Source organism: Empidonax traillii, unplaced genomic scaffold (genome assembly GCF_003031625.1).
Source record: "Empidonax traillii isolate 1590-97213 ecotype Southwest subspecies unplaced genomic scaffold, ASM303162v1 scaffold93:size1158651, whole genome shotgun sequence".
NCBI lineage: Eukaryota > Metazoa > Chordata > Aves > Passeriformes > Tyrannidae > Empidonax > Empidonax traillii.
In genome coordinates this window covers 827,709-853,400 of record NW_020955286.1, presented here as the reverse complement: position 1 = coordinate 853,400, position 25,692 = coordinate 827,709, and the positions used below count along the sequence as shown (strand labels likewise).

The following is a 25,692-nucleotide window of genomic DNA, read 5'->3' as shown; positions in this document are numbered from 1 at the left end:
ATTTTCAATATTTTCATACCTCTGCAAGTGATAGTATGTGGTCATGTGCCTCCAAACAGACTTTTCAACTAAAAAACAGAAAAAAAAAAAAAAAGGTCTGCTTTCTTGAATTCCATTAATTGTCTAAAAAACATTTCGCTCAAACAAGAGATGCTTTGATGAGCTTAGATGCCATGTTGTTGGCTTGGTTGGCAATTCTGCAACACCCTCAGCTCTGACTTCCTGCAGGTACCACAGAAACAGCAAGCACAGCATGTACCTACCTCCACTTTCAGGGAAGAGCCACAGAGCAAACCACTGTGTTCTGTGGTTACCCCCAGGCAACTGGAGTCCTGAGCTTCTGTGGTTTATTCCTCCCTGGTCCTTTGTTTTATTCTCCTCTCGTTTTGGTTTGTTTCACTCTGTTAGGTTTCCTGAATTCTGCTTTTCTTTCTTTCCTCACGTCTCTCATTTAGAAGAGTGCCAACTTTATTTTGAGCTCTCATTGCTGACAAAGTTTGCAAAACGAGTTCTTTATCTCTTATAATACAGATGATCAGATTATTTTGATAAAGTAGGTTGAAAGGAAAGGTATTAATTATCAAGTCTCAAGCTTTAGTCCAATTAGTAGGCTCTCAAACTATGACATACTTCACTTAGCCCTGGTGTGCACTTAATGCCTCTGTGGCTGTTGGGCTGCTGTTGCAACCTGAATCCATTCTGGGGGCAGACTGTATCAGAGAAGGAAGAGCCTAGTGTATTACTGCAATAGAGAGGAGATTATATATTAGGAAGATTTAAAGATTATATTTGCTTCAGGGCAGAAGGACTCACTCATTGCTTCTGGTAGGCCTTAAACCCTCCTTGTGAAATGAGGAAGCAATGGCAAACCCAGCACAAACTCTTGTTCCAGAAGTGGGTTTTATTTAAAAATAAAATATCTGTATCTCTGGAGCGGGGCTCTTAAGAATATGGAGATGTAAATGCTGCCATGGCAAGGGTTCCTGCAGGGACATACTACCTTTGTCATCAACATGTGCCTGTCCATTTCCATATGTGGATTAAGTCTGAGAGAGAGGGTATGTCCTTGCCAGCTATGGATTTTCAGTGTATCCTTGGCTTACTACATACCACAAAAAAGTGTGTCCCTGAACAGTGAATTCCTGAAGTCTGGATTTACAGAGGTTTTCCGACAGTAGAATACCTTTTTTTCTCATAAGTGAGTCTTCTACCCCTTTCAGAAGAAAGGAAGGATCTCTTTAGCAGTATCTGTCTGCTCTAAAGACTTCTTGTTTCAGCTCACCAGGTGGAGTCCTGAACACTGTCTCCATGATTTTGACCACGAGGTTAATATGAGACAAAATGCCACATATCCTGAAGGGCTTCCAATTGCTATGATGGAATTTTACACATCCACAAATATTAGATTGGTGCCGAAGTGGTCAGCATCTTATAGAAATGAATGCTGAGTGAATATAGACGTTCATTTTTCCTCTTTCCATATTCTAGAATCATGATTTACTGGATAAGTGTGAAGTCAGTAATAAATCAGTGGGGGTTTATGGTCTGGGGCTAGAGCATTTCTCTGTGCACATTGGGTGTAATAATTGTTTGCTACTCAAATTCCATTCTGGTTGTAGTCTGAAGGCTGCTCTGGAGTTTCACTTGTACGTTGCCTTTGGTTGACCTTTTGTGCAAGAACTCACTTCATCCAAACCCAGCAGAGAGAGATTGAACACTTTCTTCACTGTGATATAAGGTGGCTCACTTCATCCAAACCCAGCAGAGATTAAACACTTTCTTCACTGTGATATAAGGTGACTCTAAAAGAAAGATAAGGGGACAGGCAGGTATGTGCCGCTGAAAGAAATATTTGTTCCCTAGATAGTCATCAGGATGTACTTTTAGCTCTGGCAGACTTGATATCTGGTTGATGCTTCATATTTCATTATATCCATTGGTGCTTGCTAGAATGAAAGGGAAAAGAATGAACTCCATTCTTTCATTTGGCTATAGCGTGTTAAAGACAAGCTTTGATGTGAGATTATGCTGAGGAATACATTTGGTGCTGGTAGCTCAGTGTGCAGTGGCAGTGGAGCTGCAGATTGAGCTCTTGGGGGGTGGGAGCCCAAGGCAAGAGGCTGTGACTTGGCACCAACCACCCTTTGCACAACAAAAGGCACAGGAACCTGTGGCCCAGCCAGCTTGATCAGACACTCAGAGACAGCAGGAACCGAGGGCTCATCAGGAAGAGTTGAGACTTTCACAGGCTTGACTATGGGAGTATAAAAGCCCAGGATTTCCTCTGTTGGGGGTCCCTCCTTGGAGGCACCATCTCAAGCTGTTTCTCTGTTACTGTACCATGGATAAATTGTTCTAAGGAACCAGACGTGAAACTCTGCTAAGGGAAGCCTGGGGTTGAACCGTTAAGGAAACCTGGTCTGACTCTCAGAGTGGGGAGTCAAGGCTTGACATGAACCTGTCAGCTCACTGGAGCCATCCACTGTGAAGGAGCTTCAGTCCCAGAAGTTAAAATCTCTGGTGGTGCAAGTGTGACTGCCAGAATGGCTCCTGAATGGTCAGACAGGAAAGTTTCCTTAACAGATGATTTAATTCTTATACTGCTTGCTTACATGGTGTATTGTAAAGGAGATGTAGCAGGTAGTCAATAAAACTGGAATTCGCTTCCAGCTCTTTAGAGGGAATTAGAAAGTGGCTGTCCAGAGTAAAAAGCACTTACAGTTCTAGGAACAAGAGTATAGATGTCCTTTCTCGGCACTTTCAGAAGGCTCAGTTACCCCAGTTGGATCTCACACTGTAGGTCTAGAGTTTTGCAGCTGGTCCTTACACTTACGTTCTCCTGTATCTCAGTCACGTCAGCTGTGCAAGCTGCGGTGTCTTTCCTGCACTGTGCAGTGCTGTGTTGGATGGGTCACTACTTGACACTGTGCTGCAAGTTAGCACTCTACTCCTTATGTGACTACACCAAATATCTTCCCTGACAAATTGCTTTGCTCTCAGGAGTATTGGGAGGAAAGGATCTTGAGATGCCTTCCTGTCCTTTTAAGTGAAGGCCTCCTGTCATCACAGACTTGCTGAGGCACTGTAACCTTCACTGTAGACTTTACTCTAAATTTTTTTTCTTAGCTTTGCACATGGATTAGATGTAAATCTGCCCAGAGCTTCACACTGCCATAGCAGTAATAGTTATTATTATGGTTCTTGAAATAACACTGCTAAGTCTCACAGAGATGATTCAGCTGGCTGTGTATTTGCCTGAATGCTTTAGAAGAAAGTATAAAGTCAAAAGATTTGAGGTTCCAGTTATACAATAAATGCAATGCAATTGGCCTACTCAAAAACAGGGAACAGGCAAACGTAATCCTCAGTGGTTAGCTGGGAACTCTTATTCTGCCGTACCAATCCTGAAGAAAAAACAGTATGTCCTGGAAACTAATCAGAGTGTAAATGCAGAATGCTTTGGCTTGCTTGGGCAAACAAGGATTGTAGAGAAAATATGATTTGGTTGTATAATAGTGGTTGAGGCTTTGGTAGGGAAGAAAGACTGGTGATTTGTCTTCAGGTAGAAGTGTTGAGGGAACCTTTTAGCTATGAATGCCTTCTGTGGGCTCTGCCAAACAGTGTCTCCAAGCTCCGAGCAGCTGCCTTGTTAGCTCAGAGCTCTGCTTGTTCCTGTCATGTCTCTGCTCCTGCCTTGCACGTGCATTTCAGATTGTCATCATTTCAAGGTTTGATTCTATGTCTTCACTCCTAAAGTGCCTTGGGAGTAAACACTGATGGAAGCACGTATAGCTGATGTGTGAGGAAAGAACAAGGGGTTACTAGCAGAGGGGCTCCCAGCTTTTTTTTTTTTCCAGTGTGATTGCACCCATACTAAGCTTTTTCGAGGTATTACAAAGTGCTATGTAAGCAGTAACTGTGCAGCTGAAGTCTGTACTGTTTCAAGGGAACAGCATAACCTCTTTAACATACAGCTATTTTGTTTAATTTAACCAGATGGAACAACCCCATTTAGATTCAGAATACAGCCAATTGTAACACAGGTTTTTTCCAAGCATGAAAATTTCTACCATAAATGTACAAACTTTACATTTGGGAAGATGGAGAGGAAAATTTTATCATCAATGTGCAAATCTAGGTAATCATTTATAATCACTATCCTTCCCAGCTGTAAATAATATATCTTTTTCTTTCAGTATATACTGTAATTTCCAAATGCTAGCTAAGTGTGTGTTTTGCTTTCCAGAATGGATGATTCTCTTGGCAGCAGGGGGAAATTCTGTAGCCTTTGTTACAAAACCATAGTTCTTTAAACTGTGGGTTTCCCCCCTCTGCAGGGCTGCCTCTAGTCCCTACTCAGGACTGTCCATGGACAGCACTTCCATTAGCAGTGACAGTGACATTGAAGGGTGCAGCCTGTGAGTCACAAATAAGAAAGCTAAGGAGTGACAACATGGGTCTGAATATAGAAGAGGTCTCAGCTGCTCAAAGCGTCATCATTGCACCTGTGTACCAAGGAGACATGTACACTGCCCTCCCAGTCTAGGGGGAAAGCTTCTGCCACTGTAGCTTAGTAAAATCTACAGGTCACAAGATGGCAGCATAATCTCACTACTCAGGTTGACAGAATTTGAAGGATCAGACCGTTAATCTTCCTCAACTCAAACTTCTGTTTTGAGCAGTCAGAAAGTCTCGTGTCTAACGAGCTGGTGCTTCCTGGGCTCTCTAAACTACTATGTATATATGTGAAAGTGGGTGAAAAGCCTGAAATGATTACATAAGGCTTTCAAACTAACCTCCGATGCACTGTGATAGTATTGATATAAATTGCTCACCAAGCGTTCAATACTGAACAAAAAAATTACACCAGCACGTCAGTAAAAAAAGGCAACATTGATGGAACATTGACTTTACAAAGCCTGTGCAACTGGGAGTCATATTTGTTATATTTTCCCTTCCTTTCCAGTCTTGAGAACAAGATATTCTGAACCCTGCCTCAAAATACACACTTCTTACTGAACATTAATTTTTTTAATAGTACTAATGAGTGAATATATTCTCTGCGAAGAGCTGATTAATGTATTATTCTCTTTCTGTTGGATGGATATTTAAGTAATCCGTATTCAGTTTTCATCTGCCCGTCTGTCTGTCTCTGTGTCTCTCGTTCAAAGAGATCTGCCCATTCTTACTGTTTGAACGTGCAATACTTCATTTGGAAAAAAAGAGCTGTGCTAGGGAGAGATGATTCATCACATCAGTCACCATATTATATAATGCAGAGTGATAACAACTACTGTGAACATTTCCAGCAGCAATATTCCCACTTGTGACTTTAAATACTCACCTCAGAAATGCCTGTAAAAATAAACGGAGATATTTGCATGTACTTGTCAGAAAAACAAGTAATGAGAGCAAGGCAAAAATCTCTCAATTTTCAAAATTAATTGCAATTTTGTGTGATATTATTGCAGAATTAAACCATGGATTTTTAAGCTCGTTTTCCAGATACACTTTTTTGAGAGGAAGGCAGAATCCCAGATCTACCAGTTGCTCGCATCCACCAAGTGATTAGGATGTTTTGGCACACATGCAAACCGTGCTTATGGGTATTTACTTGCTAAACTTACAGGTGCGTTTCTAGTGGACATTTTTGCAAACATTGGACTTTTTAACACATGCTGAAATCCCAAGTGGTCACTGGCTTTGGTTTTGTGTACTTGTTCAGATGACCATAGTTGCATCTGAGCATGCCTAACAGAAATTTAATAAAGCAAAAGAAAAAGGAGAAAATTGTACTCTGCCCTTTCCACTGGCACGTCATTTCTGGCCTACGCAATTGGCCACATGGTGTCACTGTGTTTCAAGGAAGCAAAACTTCTAGCAGTAAAGCTTTTAGCAATTCCAAGTTTTCAAAGTATCCCAACCATGTGAAGTATCCCAACCATGAAGAAGACACTTCAGCAAAAATGACAGGGTCACGAAAGCTTCACAGTAGGAGTGTTTTAGGGAGATATTTTATAGAAAACATCCGTTTCTCAACTTCTCGTGTCTTCCTGGAACTCATCAGAAGTGTTTTTAGCCCAGAAGCACTTGTTCTCCACATGTCTGCATAAGGAAACATGCTTATATGGAAAGCTTTATCTTAAATTGTTGCAAGTTAGAAATTTAAAAATTCAGTGGTGCTTGACTCATCCTGCACTTTAGTCATAGTCCTTCTTTTCTTCTTCTGTCTTCGTATATCTGAATGTGCAGCAGCTTTTGATTTTGCTAAATGGAGGTAACTTGGCCTTATGGTGCTCAGAGTAATATACACTGCAGCTCCTGGGACCGACAAAATACTATTTGTTTAATCCCTGCTGGCTCTGAAGAATGCTTTGCAGAACACACCTGCTTGAGAGAGCTGTGCCAAAAGCTGATGTATTGTGTGTTTAAGGAGCCTTCTCATGATGTACAGCTATAGCAACAGTGAGATAGAGTGTGTATGGATACAGTATGAGCCTTAGCCAAGAAGATGATATCTGGCTCAGGGCATGTTGAAAGACTGCAAAATCTCATGCAGTAATAAGTGTTGGTGTGCAGTGTTTCTTCTGGGAAGTGGTAAGTGAGCCTAGAGCAGCAGGCCTTACTCTTATATCCTGATAGTCTGCATAGGTTAAGATAGGTTAAGATTTTATAGAAAGGATAAATGTCTAGCAATGACTTACCACCCATGTAGAGAGCAAGGTGCTTTGTTTTGATTGCTAAGAAATTAGGTTGTTGCAATGCTTTTCCTAAGTCAGCTTCTTCTGCTTTGTGTGAAGCTTAGTCTCTGCATAGCTGTTAAGAGTGATAGTGCTGTTTTAAGATGCATATTTCTTATGCAATTAATTAGTAGTCTTGCAACCAATTTTGTTTGGACCAGGAGTTCACTTGCAATATATTTGCTCTGATGGCCCTACCGTCAATTTAAGTGCACAGTCAAGTCATATTTAGAGGTATTAGGTGTACAAAGCGTGGCACTCTGAAAATTTGAGTGCCTTGGTATGAATTTCAGTGCAATGGCATGGATTGAGAAAATAGGTGGGTTATTCTGGCCTTGAATGTGACCTGAGACTAAACGCTAAATAAAACCTGCACTGTCAGATCTCACAGGCCAGAGTACAGCTGAGATGCCCTGGAGCGTGTGACTTCCTTGCAGAGACAGAAACTGCTGTATCCACAGGGTGGATACGGGAGACCAGAACACATTTCTGAGTAGCAGGTTATTTTGTGTTTCCTCTTGTATGTGCCATAGTGTTTATTTAGGAACTCGAGTATGATTTTGGCCTATGATTCCTTCCCTTTCCCCCTCACCGTTGCTTCTGTATTTATCTTACCTGGAAGAATTCTCCATTGGCCTCTCTTCTAGTGGAATCCTTAGTATGGGAGCTTCTGCAGAGGGCGAAACGTGACATGATTCATCCTGGGGGAAGAAGAGCCTGAATCAGAAAGTAGCATTGAACAGTAATGCAGAAAAGCAGGTGGAGGCCTCCTGTAGGAGAAGGTGGTATGGACAAACTTGAGATAAGTTGGACCTATTGACAAAACAATTTGTCCTGGTTCCACAAATCTTGGAAACTGCTGACCTCATTATCTAGACACAAAGTGTCTCCTGGTAGTGTGCAAGGGAGTTCTAACATAACTAAAATTATCCTAATGAGGGTATATAAAATATAAGCAGAGAAGGCTGAAACCCACTGACACAGATGAAATGCAAATGAAGGGCTGGTGCCTCTACTATAGAAATTCGAAGAAGAAATGGAAACTGGCTGAGGAAATCATTCAAGATTGTCTCTAGGAACTGCCTTCAAAATCTTTGCTCAGGGAAGAAAGCTGTGAAGCAGGGGAAGGATGTGCGTTTCCTCCCCTTGTGATTTTATGAACCTCAAGCCCTGGAACAAAAGCTCCTTCTGACGAAACTTTTGTATGTTGTCTTGTGCAATGTATTATCTGGGAAGCTGTTACTCCATATTTTTTGGAAGAGGTACACTATGTATCAGTGCCGAGGGCATTTTAGTGTTAGTCTCTAATACTATTAAACTCAAGAGCAAGTCTTGTTGAAATAATGGGAACAACTTGTCTCTTCATCTGAACCTTTTTTATAAAGCACTGAGACTATCACTGCCTGTGGATATAAGTCAGCTACAGGTTCCTAACATATGTTTGATATATAAAGAAAACCTTGAAGAATGGAAGGAAAAGAGATTTCTAAAGTGAAGGCCATCTATGATTATTTAGTTGGACCTACACAATGCATGCATTTTTCTCAGTAATTCTTGAATCAAGTTCCTATTGTTTGATTGACCTGCACATAAAAGAGAATTATCCAGTTTTGATTTAAATTTAGCTATCATGTGGGAGGGAAATGTGGTGTGGAGGCTGAGAAAAGCCAGGGGTCACAATGTGAAAGAAAGGTGTAGGAGGGAAAATACGTAGTTCAGCTATAACACAGGTTTCAAGATCAGAAATAGAATTTATTGACATTTATGATACTGTGGCACTACAAAAACTCAAGAAAGAAGCAATTTGCTAAAAGTGATAAAAGTTCCCAGATAAACTATAGGCCTTGTTCAGAAAAAAACCTGCAATCTAAATAGATTACATGAACCCAAATGCAAAGGAGAAAATAGAAGTAAAAGAACAGGGGTTAAACAATAATTAAGCCTATGAAAAAAAATGTGATATGTTTGGTTTTCATGGGGAGCAGAGAGGGCAGACTAGGCTAATGTTTTGTGCATATTGCTTTGACTGTTGTTTGGTTGTGCTCCAATTCATCAAACACTTGTGCACCTGAAGTGGCACTTTACCTGTGAATTATCCTATTAATAACAGTTGGAGTAGTCCTGAGAGGAATGTGTGCAAGTTTCCAAGAGGGTCAAAGTTTTCGGCTTTTTAAATGCATGCAATAACTACTAAATGGATAGCAGAAAAACTGGTATTGTCTAACCACAAAATCTACTAATGAATTAGCAGTAGCTGCAGATCAGCAAGATGTCTCTGAATCTTTTCAGCACATATTTTCCCAAGAGCAAAGCCACAGCTTTGAACTGTCAGCATTTTACTGTAGGACTTTTTTTGACTGGCTGGACTTTGACTAGCTCCCCTCAGTAATCTGGAGTGGTGAGGCACTGGGCGCAGATTGTAAGGGATGAGGATTGTACTTGAGCTTAGCACTACACAGGTAGCAGTAAAAACCCCAGGATGCTCCGTTGTTAGTATGTTTTTCATTAAAAGGTGTCCCGACACAGACAGATCACATAATGGTGATGACTATGTGTGTCAGAAGGAAGGAAATGGAGCTTGAATGATCATAACCAGAACTAGAATTAAGATATCAAATAGGTGTTCTTGTGTCTAGAATCTGAAATGGATTGGCATGGGATCATCTGTACAGTTCTTCTTTAAAATGTTGGGAATGAAAGGAGTTGTTAACAGACAGCTGTTAAGCTCTGTTCCCATTTAGGAAAGCATCAAATTGCTTTACAGTATCTTTGTTTCTTGGTTTTGCAATGGAGAGCATAATATCTTATGTTGAAGTTTATTAATATAGACTTCCTAGTACATGAGTATATTGAATGAAAATTAAGCACTACTTCTTACAGACTGTCCTGATGCTGAGTGAAACCATTAATTAACTTTCTGACTCCCAGGTTATTCCCCCCAGAGCTGAAGGATGTTTTGCTTGGGACAAATGAACACCATTTAGCTGCATCTGTAATAATGTATAACAACCATTCATTTCATTTGATTCAGAGCCACATAAGGCTAGACAATGTCCCGTGTGGAACAAGAAGCATCTTAGAGTGTGAATTCAGAGGGTGGGACACATTTCTGACCTATGCTATGGCTGCTGGACCTTTTGATGCTCTTTGCACCATGGGTAAAATGATGCCTCCCACAATACAGACACTTAGTAGGGAATACACTGAATTTCTCTGAACATCGTCAGTGTCAGTATGCAACGTTTGTGTTTGTAAATGGAAAGTGTATTCTCCAACAATAGAATAATTCCATTTTTTTCTTTGTAATTTTAGTTTGTCCTTCCTCTGAGATGCACCAGTTTCTGTGATCTAAGGTGAACTGGCTGTTGCTACTTTCATTTCACACTACAAATTGCTTGCTAACTTACCCAAGATGTGCAAAAGATTTATGACATAGCCAAGGAGTATTCAAATGGAGCAGGGGGTACATAACCATTTTAATTCTCATTTCCTCCCTCCTTTTTTTACTGTAAGCAAGTTATTGCACAAGGCATTCCATGCTCCACATATCTGTCCATGTTGTCAGCTGTTTGTGTATCAAGTCTGAGGAGGAGGAAGAAATATGAGGTGTGTTAACAACAGTCAGGTACTTCCTATTCACAGCAGAGCTGACCATAAGTTTTCTGATGCAACACTTCTCCGTTCAAAAGTGTCGATTGGATTCTGTATTGCTGGGTTGGCTGGTTCTCCAGCTTCTTGGAAACCTGCTTGGAAAGTTATGCTTTCATAAACCTTGTGGACCCACCTGGCCTGTTCCTCTGGCTACCCACCGTTCTGTGATTACGTGACACTGCTGGCTTCTCCCAGTTAACAGGGGCTACCCCTTAGGCTGGTCAGCAGTTGAATGAATTGCCCATTAGGTGTCCTTCAGCTGTTGGTCAGTTCCTTTGATTCCAGCTTCCTAGATGTCTTAACTTTGAAGCTTCCAGAGCGCCCAGGGAACTGTCAAATCACCCATGTAATAGCAAAACAGCAGTGTAGGCAGGGTCCTGGCATGTAAGCTGAGGCATCAGCCCAGCAATGTTTCAAAATCTTTCTTACATATGTGAGTGAAATCTTTTTAGGGAGGTGTGCCAACATGATTTCCTCTGTGGGATGAACATTCCAGTTCCCAGCACTGGTGCAGGCGAGTCATGGGCCATTTTACCTTTTTGTGGTTCACAGTCTGCTTGCTAGTACTTGGCTGACAAATGCATTCAGAATGTGTGTAAGTACACAGTAGGGAAGACCAGCAATTAGTGGATTTGAATCATACAAGGTGAGGGTCTCTGCCACTGTGCAATGTTTCTATTGCATGGGGAGAGATTGCAGAGTACAAATTGCTTGTGTTGCAGAGAAGGCACCATTACTGGATGGTGCTCTGCTGCATTGGCCAGTTGTGGGTGAGGTTTGCTTCCTGGATAAGGTTTGTTTCCTGGAGCTGTTTATGGGAGAGGTCATCTGAAAACTAGTCTTCCATCAGATCTCTACCCCTGGAAGCTAGAATCTCTGAGTGAGTGCATGTCCTCTAGACTGGACTCTCCCTGACTAGGTCCAGGAGTTCTAATTTTGGACCTTTGGCATGTGGATTTGGATCCTCTAGCAAAGAAGGCAGTGTAGGTATCTTATTTTAATGTTCCATTTTGAACAGACTCAATGCCTTTCGTGACCTACACAACAATTTTCTCTCTGGTTGGACATCTCACGCCTTACCTGCCACATAAGCCATGAACGTGGGAGGCCTATGGTTAAAAACACCCTAGTTCACTGAGATGCCAAAGGCTATAAATTTCTATTTGCTTTGGTATTTCAAGAATCACTTTGTAAAAAGCCTTAGGAGATTCAAAACTCCCAAGGTACTGTATGAATTAAGAGGTTAAAAAAGATCCGTGCCTTTGAAAAATAATTTTTCTACTAGAACGAAAGCATTTAAACTTGCAGTGTTATGCAAGTGCCATGTTTTATGTGCTGCTGAAACAGAGGAATTAAAACTGACCTAATATGCGTGCCTAGAGACATTCAGAGATAATATCAGGCTCCATGGATGACTCTGCCTTGGCACAGGTTAGAGCAGCTTTCCTGAGACCAACTGAGATGCTCAGTGTGTTTCAAGTGCCAGGCTCTCTGCTCACACTTGTCTGCCTTCTCCACTGGCTTAAGGGGAGCAGGTGACAGAAAGCTGCTTTCATACCACTGGAAGTAAGCTGAGTGCCTTCTGCAAGGCAAATTCCCAGTCGCACTATTAGGAACACTTCATGACTTCTTTTTGTCACAGGAATGGTATAAATTGACTAGAAGAAGAGACACACACCTAAACAAGAAGTTTTTCTCATTGAAAATATTTCCAATAGGGATAAGTATCAATGCAGAAGGAGCTTTTGTATTTATTTAAATCCTCATAACTCTGTAGAGCCCATGAACTGTCTTCTGTTGTCAGAAGTTATAATCCACCAGGAGTGAGTCACAGGGTTCTGAATTGCTGTAAATAAGCTTGCAAGGCTTATAACTCATAATAACTCTAATGACTAAGTCAAACTCTGGTTATTCTATTTTAAATTGTTCATGTAGCTTGTTTGATGCCTAGAATTTTTGTATTAAAAAAAGAAAAAAAAAAGATCAATATAAGTGAAGGAGGGGAAAAATTCAGTTTCCAAATTTGACAATCTTTCAATAACCTTAGAAAAGCCATACAAAGAGGTAGTGAAAAACCCCATGACTTTCTGGTACTGCGGTCAGTAATGATCCACTTGCAGGAATGCACACTGAGTTGTCTAATGTCTTTTCCACCTCTGATGCTCATTTCCATATGAGTGCTGATGCTTTAAACAGCTTTTACGGACAATGCTGTTTGTCCATGGTCAAGTTCCCACTCCTGAACTCAGGCTGAGGTAATGGCTACATGCCACTACGGAAGGGCAGTCCTGGAAATTCCTCAGGAAAAGGAGAAGAGTAGTTTTGCTTCGGTCCCTCAAATGAGCTTAGCATTTGGCCAGAGGAGTTCCAGAGCCAATAGCGTGAAGTAGGAGCAGGAGTTTCTAAGCTTGGGACTTGGACAGGAGCAAAATCTCCTGTTTTAAAGACAACTAGCTCTTAGATTTTTTTGCTGTAACATGAAACTTCACCCTCAGATATTTTTAGGACTTAAGCATTTTCAGATATTTATCAAGGATTTTATATCAGTGTTTGCTTTTTCTTTATGATCACTATGCCTGCTACAAAGACGTACTTTGCGGGTTTTTCCAAAACTGCTGATGATAGATATATTCAGTTCATCATGAATTTGTTGCTTCTGTATTTCTTTGCCTTGTCTCTACTCTCAGATGAATGGTTTTCTTACATTTACACTTCACTAAAATCTTCCAGATTACTTAAGCCAGGACATAGGTTGGCTGGTGCTAGCTTTAGTGAAAAAGTTTACTCATTGACAGTACTGACCTACAGAATAACATAGCAAAGATACTACTGTTTTAGTCTTGTGTTAATTTTGGAGGGCTACTCAGACAATAAGTTACTTGCAGGAATGGATGAATTGAACCCTCAATGAGTTGTATATTATTTGAAATAAATCACTGTATGTCTTATATTCCTTTCTGAGCCGACATCTAAGGGCTATGCTCAGGTGAAGGTAGAACCTTGAATAAAATCACATACAGGGCTGAAAGCAGGTTTGACACAGAAATAGAAAGGAAATACTGCTATATGTGTCATACAATCACTGTAACCTTTGTTTTTTTAATTACTCTCTCCTGATATAATTCAGTAGCATACATTTCCTTAGCATGTCTTATCACAAAGAACTTGCAGTCACAGAGAGTGAAAAACACTAACAGAAAACAAGACAATCTCTTGGTTCTAAAAGAGTGACTATTTTAAAAATTACAAGAGGTGGGTGGCAACTAAGAAAAAAACCCTTCTCTTGATAATTTGAAGATGAATACCATAACCATAAGTCAAGTCTTCCTGCCAGCCAAGTGGTGAAGTGTAACACTTACCTAACTCTTCTGAGGTCTTTGCACAAGCAATTTTATATTGACATCAGTGTCAGACTATGTGAATAAGATCTGAAGATAAAGGTTTGAGAAACTGGCTTGAGTGGAATGGCACTGAAATATCTTACTCAATTATTTCAATTAGCTCTGCAATCACTTGGTTTAAAATAAAAGACCAATTTCTAAACATAAACACAGTAGGTTTCAGTGTGTGGCTTTACAGTGACGTGTCTTGGAAAGGTTACACTCCAGTCCTCAGATACCCCAGGTAAGTAATAAGCAGCTTCCTCCCATCTTGAAGCTGCAAAGATCGCTATCTTACCATATTTACAACCACACCTGCAAAGTATCTAAGGAAATTAGTAGCTCTCTTATTCTGGCCAGGAAAAAGAGCCAGTGATACTGGATTTACTGTATGATATCTTTGTTTAAAATTATAGTGGTTCAGAAGATAGGTAAGAGGATATAACACCTTTTACTTTTCTGAAACAGGTCTAGATCTTGATAGCCAGAAGGACGGTTCATTTACAGATGCTATCACCTGATTTCTGCTCAGATAGACCACTTGGTATTTTGTTCTAATTAACATCAGATGCTGAAAGTGGTGTTAGGAAAGTATTCAAAATCTAAAATAATTTAAAATCATCCGTGTTGTTTGTTCAAAAAGAATGTAGCGGGGGGAAACAGTGGAAAATTAGAAAGCTTTTATTTCAGAGTTACAGGTTACATATCCCTAAATCTGGCATTGCTGAATCTTTGCTTTACAGTTTCTAGTTCCACATGGTAACTTTGAATTGAAAGATTGAGATAGATTTCAATAAAGGTGAGTGGTTTTTGTTGTTTTAATTATTTTTACAATGGTTAAATAACCCAAAGATGGAAAAAAATATTTTGGGGATCATCTAGGGAAACAAAATACTATTCCCCCAGTTTTTGAGAACATTTTGAAAATTTTTGTTTTGAATTTGACTACAGACATTTATTTTCTTAGGTGACTGTAATTTTTCTAGCCTAGCCACTGAGCTGAACAAGGTACAAACTGATCTATAAAATAAAAAGAAAGTGATTGTTATCTCCCATTGTCACTGTCTGGTACAATAATGCATCTCCTCAAAGCTGCACAGTCTTCCACCTCCATCTCCCCTGTGGTATGGCTGCATCTGGCCCTAGAAAGATCCATTGCTTATCTCTACTAAGCAGCTTTCATGAGATGAATAAACAACTGTTCTCAAACAAAGTCTTGGGAGATTTATGTTCATAGGAGGGTGTTTCAGTAATTGCCATCCTCCCTTGTGAAGCTGTCAGGATTGAGGGTGCAAGGATTATGAAGAGAGTGCCTCAATTAGGGCAGTTCTTACACATCAAAGCTGAGTCTGAAATTTTGCCGTGCTGCTGCCATTGCTGAGATAAATAATGATCTCCACTAAATGAGACTTCGGCACCTTTTGTAGGTTCTGTCCCAATTAGCTTGTAAGTTTATGCCAACACTAGGATGATCCAGTTCACAGATATTCAGAGTTGCTGTCATTCTGGTGCTTGTTTTTTGGCAGCTTAGTATCTTCTTGCAAGGGGCTGTTAGTGAGCAGCTCACTGGGTAAATTGCATGTAGCTGAACACTGTACCAATTGGCTTTTATTTCGTGCATGCTGGGCTTGCAGCATGGGCTTGCATTCCTTCCGTTCTCGTTCTGTTTTACATAGTCTCTTGTGTGCATTGTCCAAGTGCCAACAGGTTGCACATTCAACAATTTAACCTCAGTGTAATTTGATATGTATTTTTATCTGTTTTTTCCCCTCACAGCTTATTTCCAAGTGCTTTCTTAATATTAATTCAGAGAAGACATAAGATTCAGGCGTAGAAGTGGAGTAAGACCAGCCTAATTAACACCTAAAATCTTTCTAGAATCCCTCTTCTTTTTGTCTCCTGAATGCTCTTTTACAATCTGATGCTGCAGATACAGTGTAATATTTTCTAAATCTAACTCCACTAGTATAAGCCTGGCATGACTATGTCCTCCCTTTAAGAAGGGGAGGGGGAGGACTTGCTATACACCCTTGAAGATATTGCCTATTATTTAACTAGTTCACTGATGTATTGTGCTGTGCCCTCTTCAGGTTTAACCTTTGTTTTTGTCTTTCTTTCCTTATGCAGTTGACTTTCTTTGTCTTACTTTCCCCATGCTGAACATTTTTTGTGTCTGCAGCAAGTCCTGACATCATGTAGCCTGTTTCCCTCATGTCCAGGAGGAAATGGACATGGTATTTGTCAGTGTGCTTATTGACAAGAAACACAATGTTTTATATATTTTTGGCCATAATGATTTACTGGAAACATTAACTTCTTGGAGGGGCTATTGGAAAAATTAGTTCCGTAGCTCTCCAAAATAACTTTTGCACCTTGATTTGAAGGCACACTGGGACCTTTTTTTTTTTATTTTTTTCCTGTTCCATCAAGACATGGATCTCTCTGCTGCAGCTGTTCTGCTTATAGTGTGTTGCTCTGTTTCCAGGCAGACATACTTCTGTTTGAGTGGAGTTCATTTTTCTCTGGCTGTTTTCCATTTGCCTTCTCTTTAGGGGGTAAATTTTTCAACCTACTATTTTGGTCTCTCAGTTCACTACAGCAGCAGAACCTATGATCAAAGCTGTAACAGCAATATAAAAGTAGAAAAGCAGAACTCAAGTCAGAATAAGAACATTTTTCCTTTATTCTCTGTGTTTTCTCTTATCTCTGGAAATGGGATGTTACTGTCCCCTATGTCCAAGAGGACACAAAGATGAATGTGTGCACTGCAGTCTTAACTGGTCCTGTAAAAATGCAAAAGTGAGGCTGCAGGAGTGCAAGACCTGCATAGTTCATTACTCTGAACCCCAGGTTGCCTTCTGATGAATTTGCCTGGAAGTAACTGCCCTTTGATTTGCTACACATGAACAGCTGACCTTTATTTGAGATATCTTTCTTTTTAGTATTTCAAAGATGGCAACCTAACTAAGCACTCAGGTTCTCAGCATGCTGCTTGGGTGCTTGACTGAATCCAGTCCTCACTGGTGGTGGGCATAGTAGCTGCATTGCCAGCCACAGCAGAATCTCTGTGAAATGTCAATTTGAACTGTTGTTTGTCACTTGGAGAAGCCCAGGAGCATCTGCCTAAAACTGATTTTCAACTTCTCGCAGGTTTTTTGTGGAAAATGTTTTAAAAAGTGGTTTAAAGGTAATTCATAGTGTGCATTGAGTTTCAGGAAAAATCTAACACCAGATTTCAGGTAAACCTATTTTCCTAAACAACTGTTGAGGTTACAGTTAATTTTTTCATCTTGTGAAAAGCCAAATTCATAGCTACTGTTTGATGAAAATTAATTCTTGACTCTCTGCATCAGTTTAAGGTGTCCGCTGGCTGTTTTGTGAGGCTTGATCCTATTTGATATTTACAGTGAGAATACACCTTACTGCAAACTTATGGTGGCTTCCAGGCCTTTTTTATGTCTGGGTCTGCATGCCGTCCAATATGATATTGCAAGTGTGGATTAAGATACAGACAGAGCACTTTACATGGACAATGTCCTGAGAGGCACCCCATGGATTGTCTGTCAGCAGACCACAGCAGGCATGGGAGAGGTGGAGGAAGCTATCCCTCTGCCATCTCCAGGGAATACCATAGGACCCACCACTGGCAACAGCAAGCTGATGAGGGAATAGGATGGGAAACTGGGAGATGTCAAGTTGTCATGTTAATATAAGAAGTGTGTAGAGAGGAAAAGCCCAGAGGATGTGCTGCTTTTCCTTTCTCTACCAATATTTATCTCAATTTCACCAGTATCTCTGCACTGGCCAGGTAATCAGCCAGTAGGTACTACAAATTGAGGAGACTTGATTTACTGGTTGTCAGAAAGATTCCCGGTAATATGTTAAAAAAAGTCCCTATCGTAGGAAGAGTTGAAAAGAGCTTTTGGAATTGTCTTGGTCTCCCACCAGAGATTTGGCTCTCCCCTGCCTTTGACTTTTTTTTTATGGAGTATTTTGTGGAAGAACTTGAAAGATACTGAAAATTCAGTTTCTGGTGAGATAGGTGGAAGACATGGGAAGTGAAGGAGGACTTTCTGAACATCTACCCAAAAACCTGGCAGGACAATATTGGGACATAGCAAATTGCAAGAGGTAATGAAGTGACAGGCAAAGATACGGTAACTTCAGCTTTCCCCTCACCTCTGACTTTGCAGATCTTTCCCTCTCAGACGTAGGCAGGCTCTATTCCACACAGAGGAGGCAGAGGGTGGAGCTCGGCGTCTGTATAAATTATAAGTGTCCTTCAGGTTGTTTCAGCAGCAGCAACAACAAGCTGCTAGCGTGTTTGTCAGCTGACAGATCTGTTAACCAAATTGGGGTTTCGGTTGCTGCCGCCATGTTTCGTGCCACGGGGAGCCCACCAGCCAAGGTAAGAGAATGTTATCTCCACACTTTGCCGTGGCCCGGCACCTTGCTGTTGGACCTTCCTTCTCCAGCTGCTGTGAGCAAATTGCCTCCTCGTTGCATCTGCTGAGCTGCAGAGGCAAACAGCCGCTGGTGCACTGCGGCAGGGGCGTCTTGAACTTCGCAGATTTACCCCTTTTACCTCACAGTCACTAATATGTAAGCAAAACCAGCAACAGTGTGACGCTTTTCTTTTATTGTGTGGTGTACATGCCGGAGTGAACTCCGTGAAGGAAGAAGAGGCTGCCCTTAGAGAGTTTACCTCCCTGTAAAATGAAAGTGCTTTAGCCCTCCTGCATGTTTTTCTCAGGATAGCACACGTTCATTGCTCGCCCCAGCTGAAATAAACCAACATAATTTATATTACTTTAGCTTCAGGGGAGAGATATAATGAGCTACTTGGCTGATTTAGTTATCTTTAAGGTAGTGTTTACAGCATCTGCAATTCTAGTGGAAGTACTTCATGTCTGGACTTGAATTTTCTAATAGTAAGTTCCATTCAGAGATTTTAATTGATAACATTTGGTATAAATCAACAGAATTATAAGCTGAGAATTCTTTTCTCGTGTATAACTTTAAAAAATAATGGAAGTGGTGTCTGAAATGCAAGTTATGAATTATTTACAACTAACCATTCTTTATGTATCAAATCCTATGTCAAATTTTGCAGCAAATAAAAGAAATACAAGCATTTGTGGGTTTAAAATATAGTGAGAAACAATGTTGCATGCTATGGCCTATACAGGTCATTAATTGTGCCATGGTAATATGTATAAGTGAATTTAAAGATTTGGAAAAATATCAGTAGCTTGAACGGATACTTCAGGTGATAGATTAAAAATATTAAAATATTGGATGCTCAGGGCAAAGAATATAAATTGTAAATGTCATGTACTTTCTGGATCAAATTTGTATCTAATCCATCTACCAGTTATATCTTAACCTAACTATCTATTGTAGATATGAATATTACCTATCAATTTTAAATGATAAGGTTGTATCTAGTAAGATAGTTCTGGATCTGATATATAGGTAGATAGCTTAGGTACAATTTTATCTAGAAAGTCTCAATTACAAAGTTCTTGCATTTCATCCCAGTGCTGCAGCTGATATTCCATGAGTGTAGACATACTCTTGGTTAATAGGCACCACTGCCGAAAGGTCTGAGTACAAACATAGTTTCAGATCAGAAAGCTTCTATTCCCAAGGAAAGAGATTAATTCAATACTGCAGGTAGCTCTGCTTTTCTGTCAGGGAAACTCGTTTTTCAGTATGTGTAAATTGGCAAATAGATATGGAAGTAAGAACAATGGTTTTGTGGTTTTTTTGTTGTTGTTGGGTTTTTTGTTGTTGTTGTTGTTTTTTGTTGGGTTTTTTGTTGTTGTTGGTTTTTTTCTTTTATATTGAAAACCCCTCATGTTTAGAAAATAGGTACTTCCAACTATCTAAGATGACCTCCTTAGTCTCCTAGTTTAGTAGTAGTTTAAAAAGCTGCCAGGTTGACATAGAAGTGATGGTAAGTACTAATTTACAACTTTTGATATTCGTAGCAAGGTCTTTTCTTCTGCTCAGACAAGAATAATCACTCTTTAGCAGTTTTATTTTGTGGACTATGGAATAATTTTTACCTAGTAAAATACTCAGAAATTTTATCAATACAAAGCCCCAAGGGATCCACTCATACATGTAAAGAGATGACTGATAGAATATGAACAGGAGATATATCCAAAATCCACAATGACTCTAGAAGCAACCCATCAATACTAACATGAAGGTTTAGTAAATGTTTGCTAGGTGAATTAGATTTCCTCACTAACTGTTCAACTTCCAGTGAAAAGATTTTCGATAATTGTGATTCCTGAGAGAAACGAGATTCCTATGGTCATGCTCTCTCCTATCCCCTCTCATAGCTTTGTATATTTCTTCAGTCAGTTGCTTTTCCCATCAGAACTTTTCACCCCTTTAATTTTAATGAAAATAGGAAGCTGGTTGGAAGGACAAACTGCTAGCAATATTCTCACTGGTGGAGGAGCTAATAAACTCAGCCCATACTAGACATTAGAGGATCTATGTGGACAAGAGTGCTTTGGAACCAGGCTGATCATGAATCTTTTTTATAGCTTATAAGTTTTATAACCTTAGTATGATAAATTTCCAAGCTGTAGTTGAATCAAATCCTCAGTATCTAAGATAAAATGAATGGTAAGAATATGCCAAATGATTACATTTGGTGTGAGATTCTGTAGAGAAGATACTGTACAGCTTCTAGGGTACCACTGAAGAAAGAAGTAATCCACAAAAGGAATTACTCATGTCTGAAAGATATTGATAAAGCTGAGCAAGGAACTATTTACAGAATGTCAGAAGGTACTCATACTAAACTCCTCATACTAAACTTAATATGACTTGGTGTTATCCCATTGTGATAGCTCTGCCCGAAGAACTGCTTAGATTTGGTGCAGGGGGAGTGAAACACTGACATTCCAATCAGCCTTTCTACATGTACAAACCAAGGACTTAAAAAAAAAAATAAAGAAAAAAAAGAAAGTAAGAAAGAAAGAAGAGTTGAGTATGAGAGGATGTTCCCAGATTGCAGAAACTTCCCTAGAAGACTAAATTTCTAGTGAAGGTACTGATGAGATTTTCTAGGAGCAGCATGGAGGGGTGATAAGGACTGAAATCAAACATATGAACTCTTGGTAGGTTTTTATCCTTTTACTGCCATCCAAAGACTGTCTTGGTAGGCTCCTCAATATTTATGAGCTTTGAGAAGATTTAATACTCTCAAAATTGTCTTTTTGGAATGAAACCTTAAGTGATTAACCACCCGAAATCAGGAGAATTATGTGTCCTCCTGAAGCTGACCAACATTCATATGACTGTTCTCTGGAAGCCAGCGAATCTGTATTATTGCAATCAGAGAGATGTTGGCAACGGATGTGAATTTTCAGTTTGTTAAGGTTTGACACAGCTGTGGCAATTTTTGACATGCTAGTTTTATTTCCTGATTGTTGACTTTTCTGTATTTTGAACAGAAATGATTTCCTCAAAAACTTGTTTTTAGAGTACAGAAATATTGTTCAATGTTAAATACTGTAAAATGAAAATAAGTGGTTTGTTTGTTTGTTTGTTTTGGTTTTGGTTTGTTTGTTTGTTTTCCCCTGCAATTTTTAGCCTACCCTTTCTTTGGTATTCTGGAGATGCTACTATTTATTGGTCTAGACTGTTATTGTTTAGGATGCAAACATACACAGGTAGCTGAATCCTGCACTCTGTTGTTGGCCTCAATGTGGCACTACTACTTTTCCAGCAAAAACAGAACGATGCACCTGTGGGACTTGTGCACCTTTAACTCTGGATGTTTACAGAGGGATTTTGTTACTCCCTGTATGCCTATGGAAAAAAATCATATTTCTCCCAAGGAAATGAACCTAAAATGTGTCAAGAGCTATCTGGATGTGGTGTCTGTGTTCATCAAGTTGCATTATTGTGAAGTTATATGTTGCTTTTCATGTTATGAAAATAGTAAATCTTATCTCTAACCATAATTAGTTTTTTCTAGAAGGGTATTCTGGAGTACCAGCACATTTGAGCAAAGATGTTATTTTTAGACCATCCACATCAGACCCTAATATTCTGCTCTGGCCTATTGTTGAAGAAAATTAGCTCTACCTTTTTCTGACAAAAAAAAGAATTAGCCCACTTCTGAATGGTTATCACAGGCTGGAGTAACTGCAGTCTTGGGAGTGGGATGGTTTCTAGCTTCCCCATGGGATTTACACAACCTATAGTGTTTGTTATGGCCACATTTCCCCATCAGAACCTGTTGCCTTTTGCCCTACAACAGCATCAGGGCTAAGATGCACTGAATCAGAAGTAGTGAACAGTCAGCTTTGGTAATATTTCCATCAGTGGGCAAATGCTGACATGTGATTGCTGTTGAAAGGGGAAGGGAGGAGGAGTGAGGGTCTCTGGCTCTAGTGGGAAAGGATGAAAACACAACATCTGTTACAACTGAGAGTACTCTGATGATGAACTGCTAATGCACCATTTTTATAAGCCATTAAGATATTTTCATCACAAATGGCTCAAAGCAAATTTTATACCAACATCCATTTATTCAGCGAAGGCAGACTCTCAGAATGGTTTGGGCTTCTGTTGAGCAAGGGGGAAGTTGATTACAAAAGAACATAACATGTTAACAAAATAACATATTAATTAAAACCAGTCACCTCTGTACTTGTCTGCATAATCCAATAATGTATGTAAATGAAAACCACGAGGAATGCTGAGTGAGTTTTCCAGTTGGTAGTTCTATGTCAAATAACTATTTGCACAGGAAAATTATAGTCAAATTCTTTCAGTGGACAACTGGAATAATATGGAAGTGTCCCAACTGGAACTTATAATGTCCACAATGCAGTAAACTCAGAAAGTTTTAAAAATACCAGTTTTAAATTTGGAGTAACACAGAACTGGTTCTTGTCACACAAGAACAAATTTGTCTTGTATTTTTATACAAGCAGTGTTTCAATCAACCATTAAGAGGCCAAGAGACAGAGTCATGTGATTTTGTAGGTTTAACAACAGGGTTTCTCTGTTCAGGGTGATTCCTGAATATTAGTCTGAATTTTAAAAGTATGTAGTTTTAAAACTGACATAATAAAATTTAATATCAAACCTTTTTTTGAACATTCTAATTTACAGTTCAGTTGCTATCCATTTGAGGTAACATAATTTACCTCAAAATAAGCCTGAATTAAGCTGAATGCAGGTTATTTTAATCTCTAATAGATGACACCAGCAGTCTCCACCCCATTTTAAAAGAATTTCAGATTAACTGCAGTGAGTGACTCCTTCTGTAAAGAAGCTCTTCCTTCCCCAACAGTTTGTCTCTCCAAAGTTAATCATTTTAGTGTCAGGAAAATTAATCATGGTGCTAACTTTCAAAATAAAATTCTGAAATTATTTAGTTCCAGTTTAATGTTATTCTCTCATTTAGACAAATTGAGACCATGTTTCAGCCAGTGTGTAGTTTAAGCTATAAGTTTTAATTTATTAATGGTAGTGGGACTGCATGTTATTATTGCTTATTATTACTGAAGAGTCACTCTAATGTGCAAACAAAAAAAAAAGGCAGAAAATTTAAAAAAACTTTTAAATGTACGAATTTGAAAAATAATTAAATATTTCTCTCACTTATTAAGATTTTTGTGTTCATATATGTGTTCATTCACATTTAGGAGAATGTGTTTTGAAAGTGACAAGTATGTTCTCACCAGCTTAGGCTGAAAAGCCTAATTTTTTTGTTAAGAGTAAGGAGAAAGTAACTTGAAATAAGTATTACAATGATAGCTTGCCCGTGATAGAAATAAATCTCATGTCTGGAAGGGAAGTGGTTCCATTCCCATTAGGTATTTTCAGGATACATAATGATACAGGATTCTGTGATACCATTCCTGCAAAGCAGGGCACTTTTTTCTTCATCTGAAGGGTCTGTGCTGGGCCTGTGCACTGTTCACCTAAAGTCAGCAGGACCTTTCGGTGAGCTTAGCCTACTTACAAGTGTCATAGTAATTTAATCCTAGTTGGGATACAAAGTTAGGAGTTTCTAGAGCATTTTGGTAAGTACCATGTCCTGGCCTAGTGTCAGTGCTGTGCCATGACCTGGGCAGGCAGCTGCAAATTCCTAGTATCCCCTTCCACGGGCACTGTTATGACCTCCTTGTGGCACAGGACCCTTGGCGGATTGGCAGTGCAACCATCACTGTGGCTGTGCGTGCAGGAAGCTGCATGAAAACAGGCAACTCTAGTGTGACTATGAAAGCTTTCCATGCCATTGTCTGAGTCTGTGTTTTCTCCGTCTGTCTTCACTTACTCAAGCTACTTAGCAAATAGCCCAGCGTGCAGTTGTGTTACCATCTTAGCTTGGTGTACATCAACTGGAGAGTGGGTGCCTCACTTCAAATAGACAAGCAGAATGACAGACTGTTCCCTGTACTGCTAAAAGTACATCTTGGTTTTGTATTCTGAATTGCATTTGTTTTCTTTGCAGATGAAGTTTTGCCCCCTCCACATGCTTTCTGTAAGAATCATACAAGCTAAGAACATCAAGTCAAGAGACCTGTGTGAGTTGTGGTTTGATTGTAATTTTAGTCACCTAAGTGACACAGTGAGCAATTTTCTTAAGTTCTAAAGGTATGCAAGCAACGTACATAAAGCACAGCAATAGAAATACTAATGCCAGGGCTATAATTAGATCAAATGCCTGAGGTATCCATAGATTTGAATACATCTCTAGTGGCATTTCAGGGAACTGGTAAAAATCGAGACACGCAGATGGAGTTTTTGGGCCAACAAGGGAAAATAGACTTTGTGAGAACACTGCAGCCTATAAATCTGCTTAGAATTGTTTGGTTTTGGTGTTACTGATTGGTAAAAATCATATAATGGACAGGAATTTTGCCACACAGGCCATTTATTTAGGCACCTTTTAATGAAATCCTATACAATCATATGCAATAATCAAAGGTAAATCATGGAATTTCAAGCCTTCTAAAATACCTTATCTTTCAGGGTATTTGCTGTTCTCCAGTGACCAGTCACATTAAATTATATTGGTAGTTTTGGTTAAGGAGGGCCTCTGAGGATCCAGCCCTAAGCCCATGCTGAACATGAGGGCAAAACAGACTTTTCTGTGTACATTTGTGTTCAACTGTCTTTAACTCATTATCTCACCCTCACAGCCTCCTATGGCTCCTTCTCAAGGTGTGCTGTGGACTACTCAGCTGCCATTTTTGCAGTGGTCTCCCATAGGTTCCTCAGTTAGGGCAGAGACCATGATCTCTGCCTTTTGTCACACTTTTGGACTTCTGGCCTCTGTATTCCTGTAGTGAAAAATGACTCATTCAGCCAAAAAAAGCATCACTTTGCAACGATTTCCTTGAGTTACAGAAGAGACTATTCATGTCTTGCCATTCAGGGCTGAGCCTGGCTGAGAGGGAGACCAGAGGGAGTAAATCTTCACTGGTGGAGTAACTGCCTGCCAAAGGGCTTTCTATACTCCAGTTGCAAATGGCATGTAGCACTGTCCAGAGGGGGACGCTAGAAAGGTGTTGGAGTGACAAGACCTGTATTTCTGAGTTTCAATGATCTCTTCTATCTACTCTATTGAAGGGACAAGTCCACTTTCCTGCCAAAACCTTGCGGGGCAATGTTATTCACTGCTTGATACCAGTCTGAAGTATTTAGGCATCTCGGGCTGCAGTAGACATCTTCAGTCAAGTCCAGATTCCAGCTCTGAAAGACATCACCTTGGAGATTTCCTTTCACACGGTTGTCAAGCTTCACAAAGTAAATGTGCTTTCCCACCCTGGCTCTCCCCAAAGGATGGCTGCTCGAGGCACTGGCCACACTAACCCTAAGGAGTAGATGTAGGCTGGAAGTGACGTGAAGATTTCCGGCTTGCTCATGTTCTT

General features: G+C 39.8%; 1 protein-coding gene across 5 annotated transcripts in view; it reads left to right on the top strand.

Annotated features, from left to right (window-relative positions):
* LOC114056487 (cytosolic phospholipase A2 beta-like) overlaps positions 1 to 25,692 on the top strand; it is a 59,283-nt gene that overhangs the window by 7,236 nt on the left and 26,355 nt on the right. For 3 of the 5 annotated variants that reach the window (XM_027881707.1, XM_027881706.1, XM_027881708.1), the window contains 3 exons: positions 1,278 to 1,448; positions 24,270 to 24,342; positions 25,391 to 25,567. In XM_027881707.1, coding sequence (XP_027737508.1) covers positions 24,270 to 24,342; positions 25,391 to 25,567 — 250 coding nt within the window. In that variant the 5' untranslated portion in view covers positions 1,278 to 1,448. Of the gene's footprint in view, positions 1 to 1,277; positions 1,449 to 18,119; positions 18,180 to 24,269; positions 24,343 to 25,390; positions 25,568 to 25,692 lie in introns of those variants that run through there. The other 2 variants (XM_027881705.1, XM_027881709.1) reach the window with 2 other exon arrangements.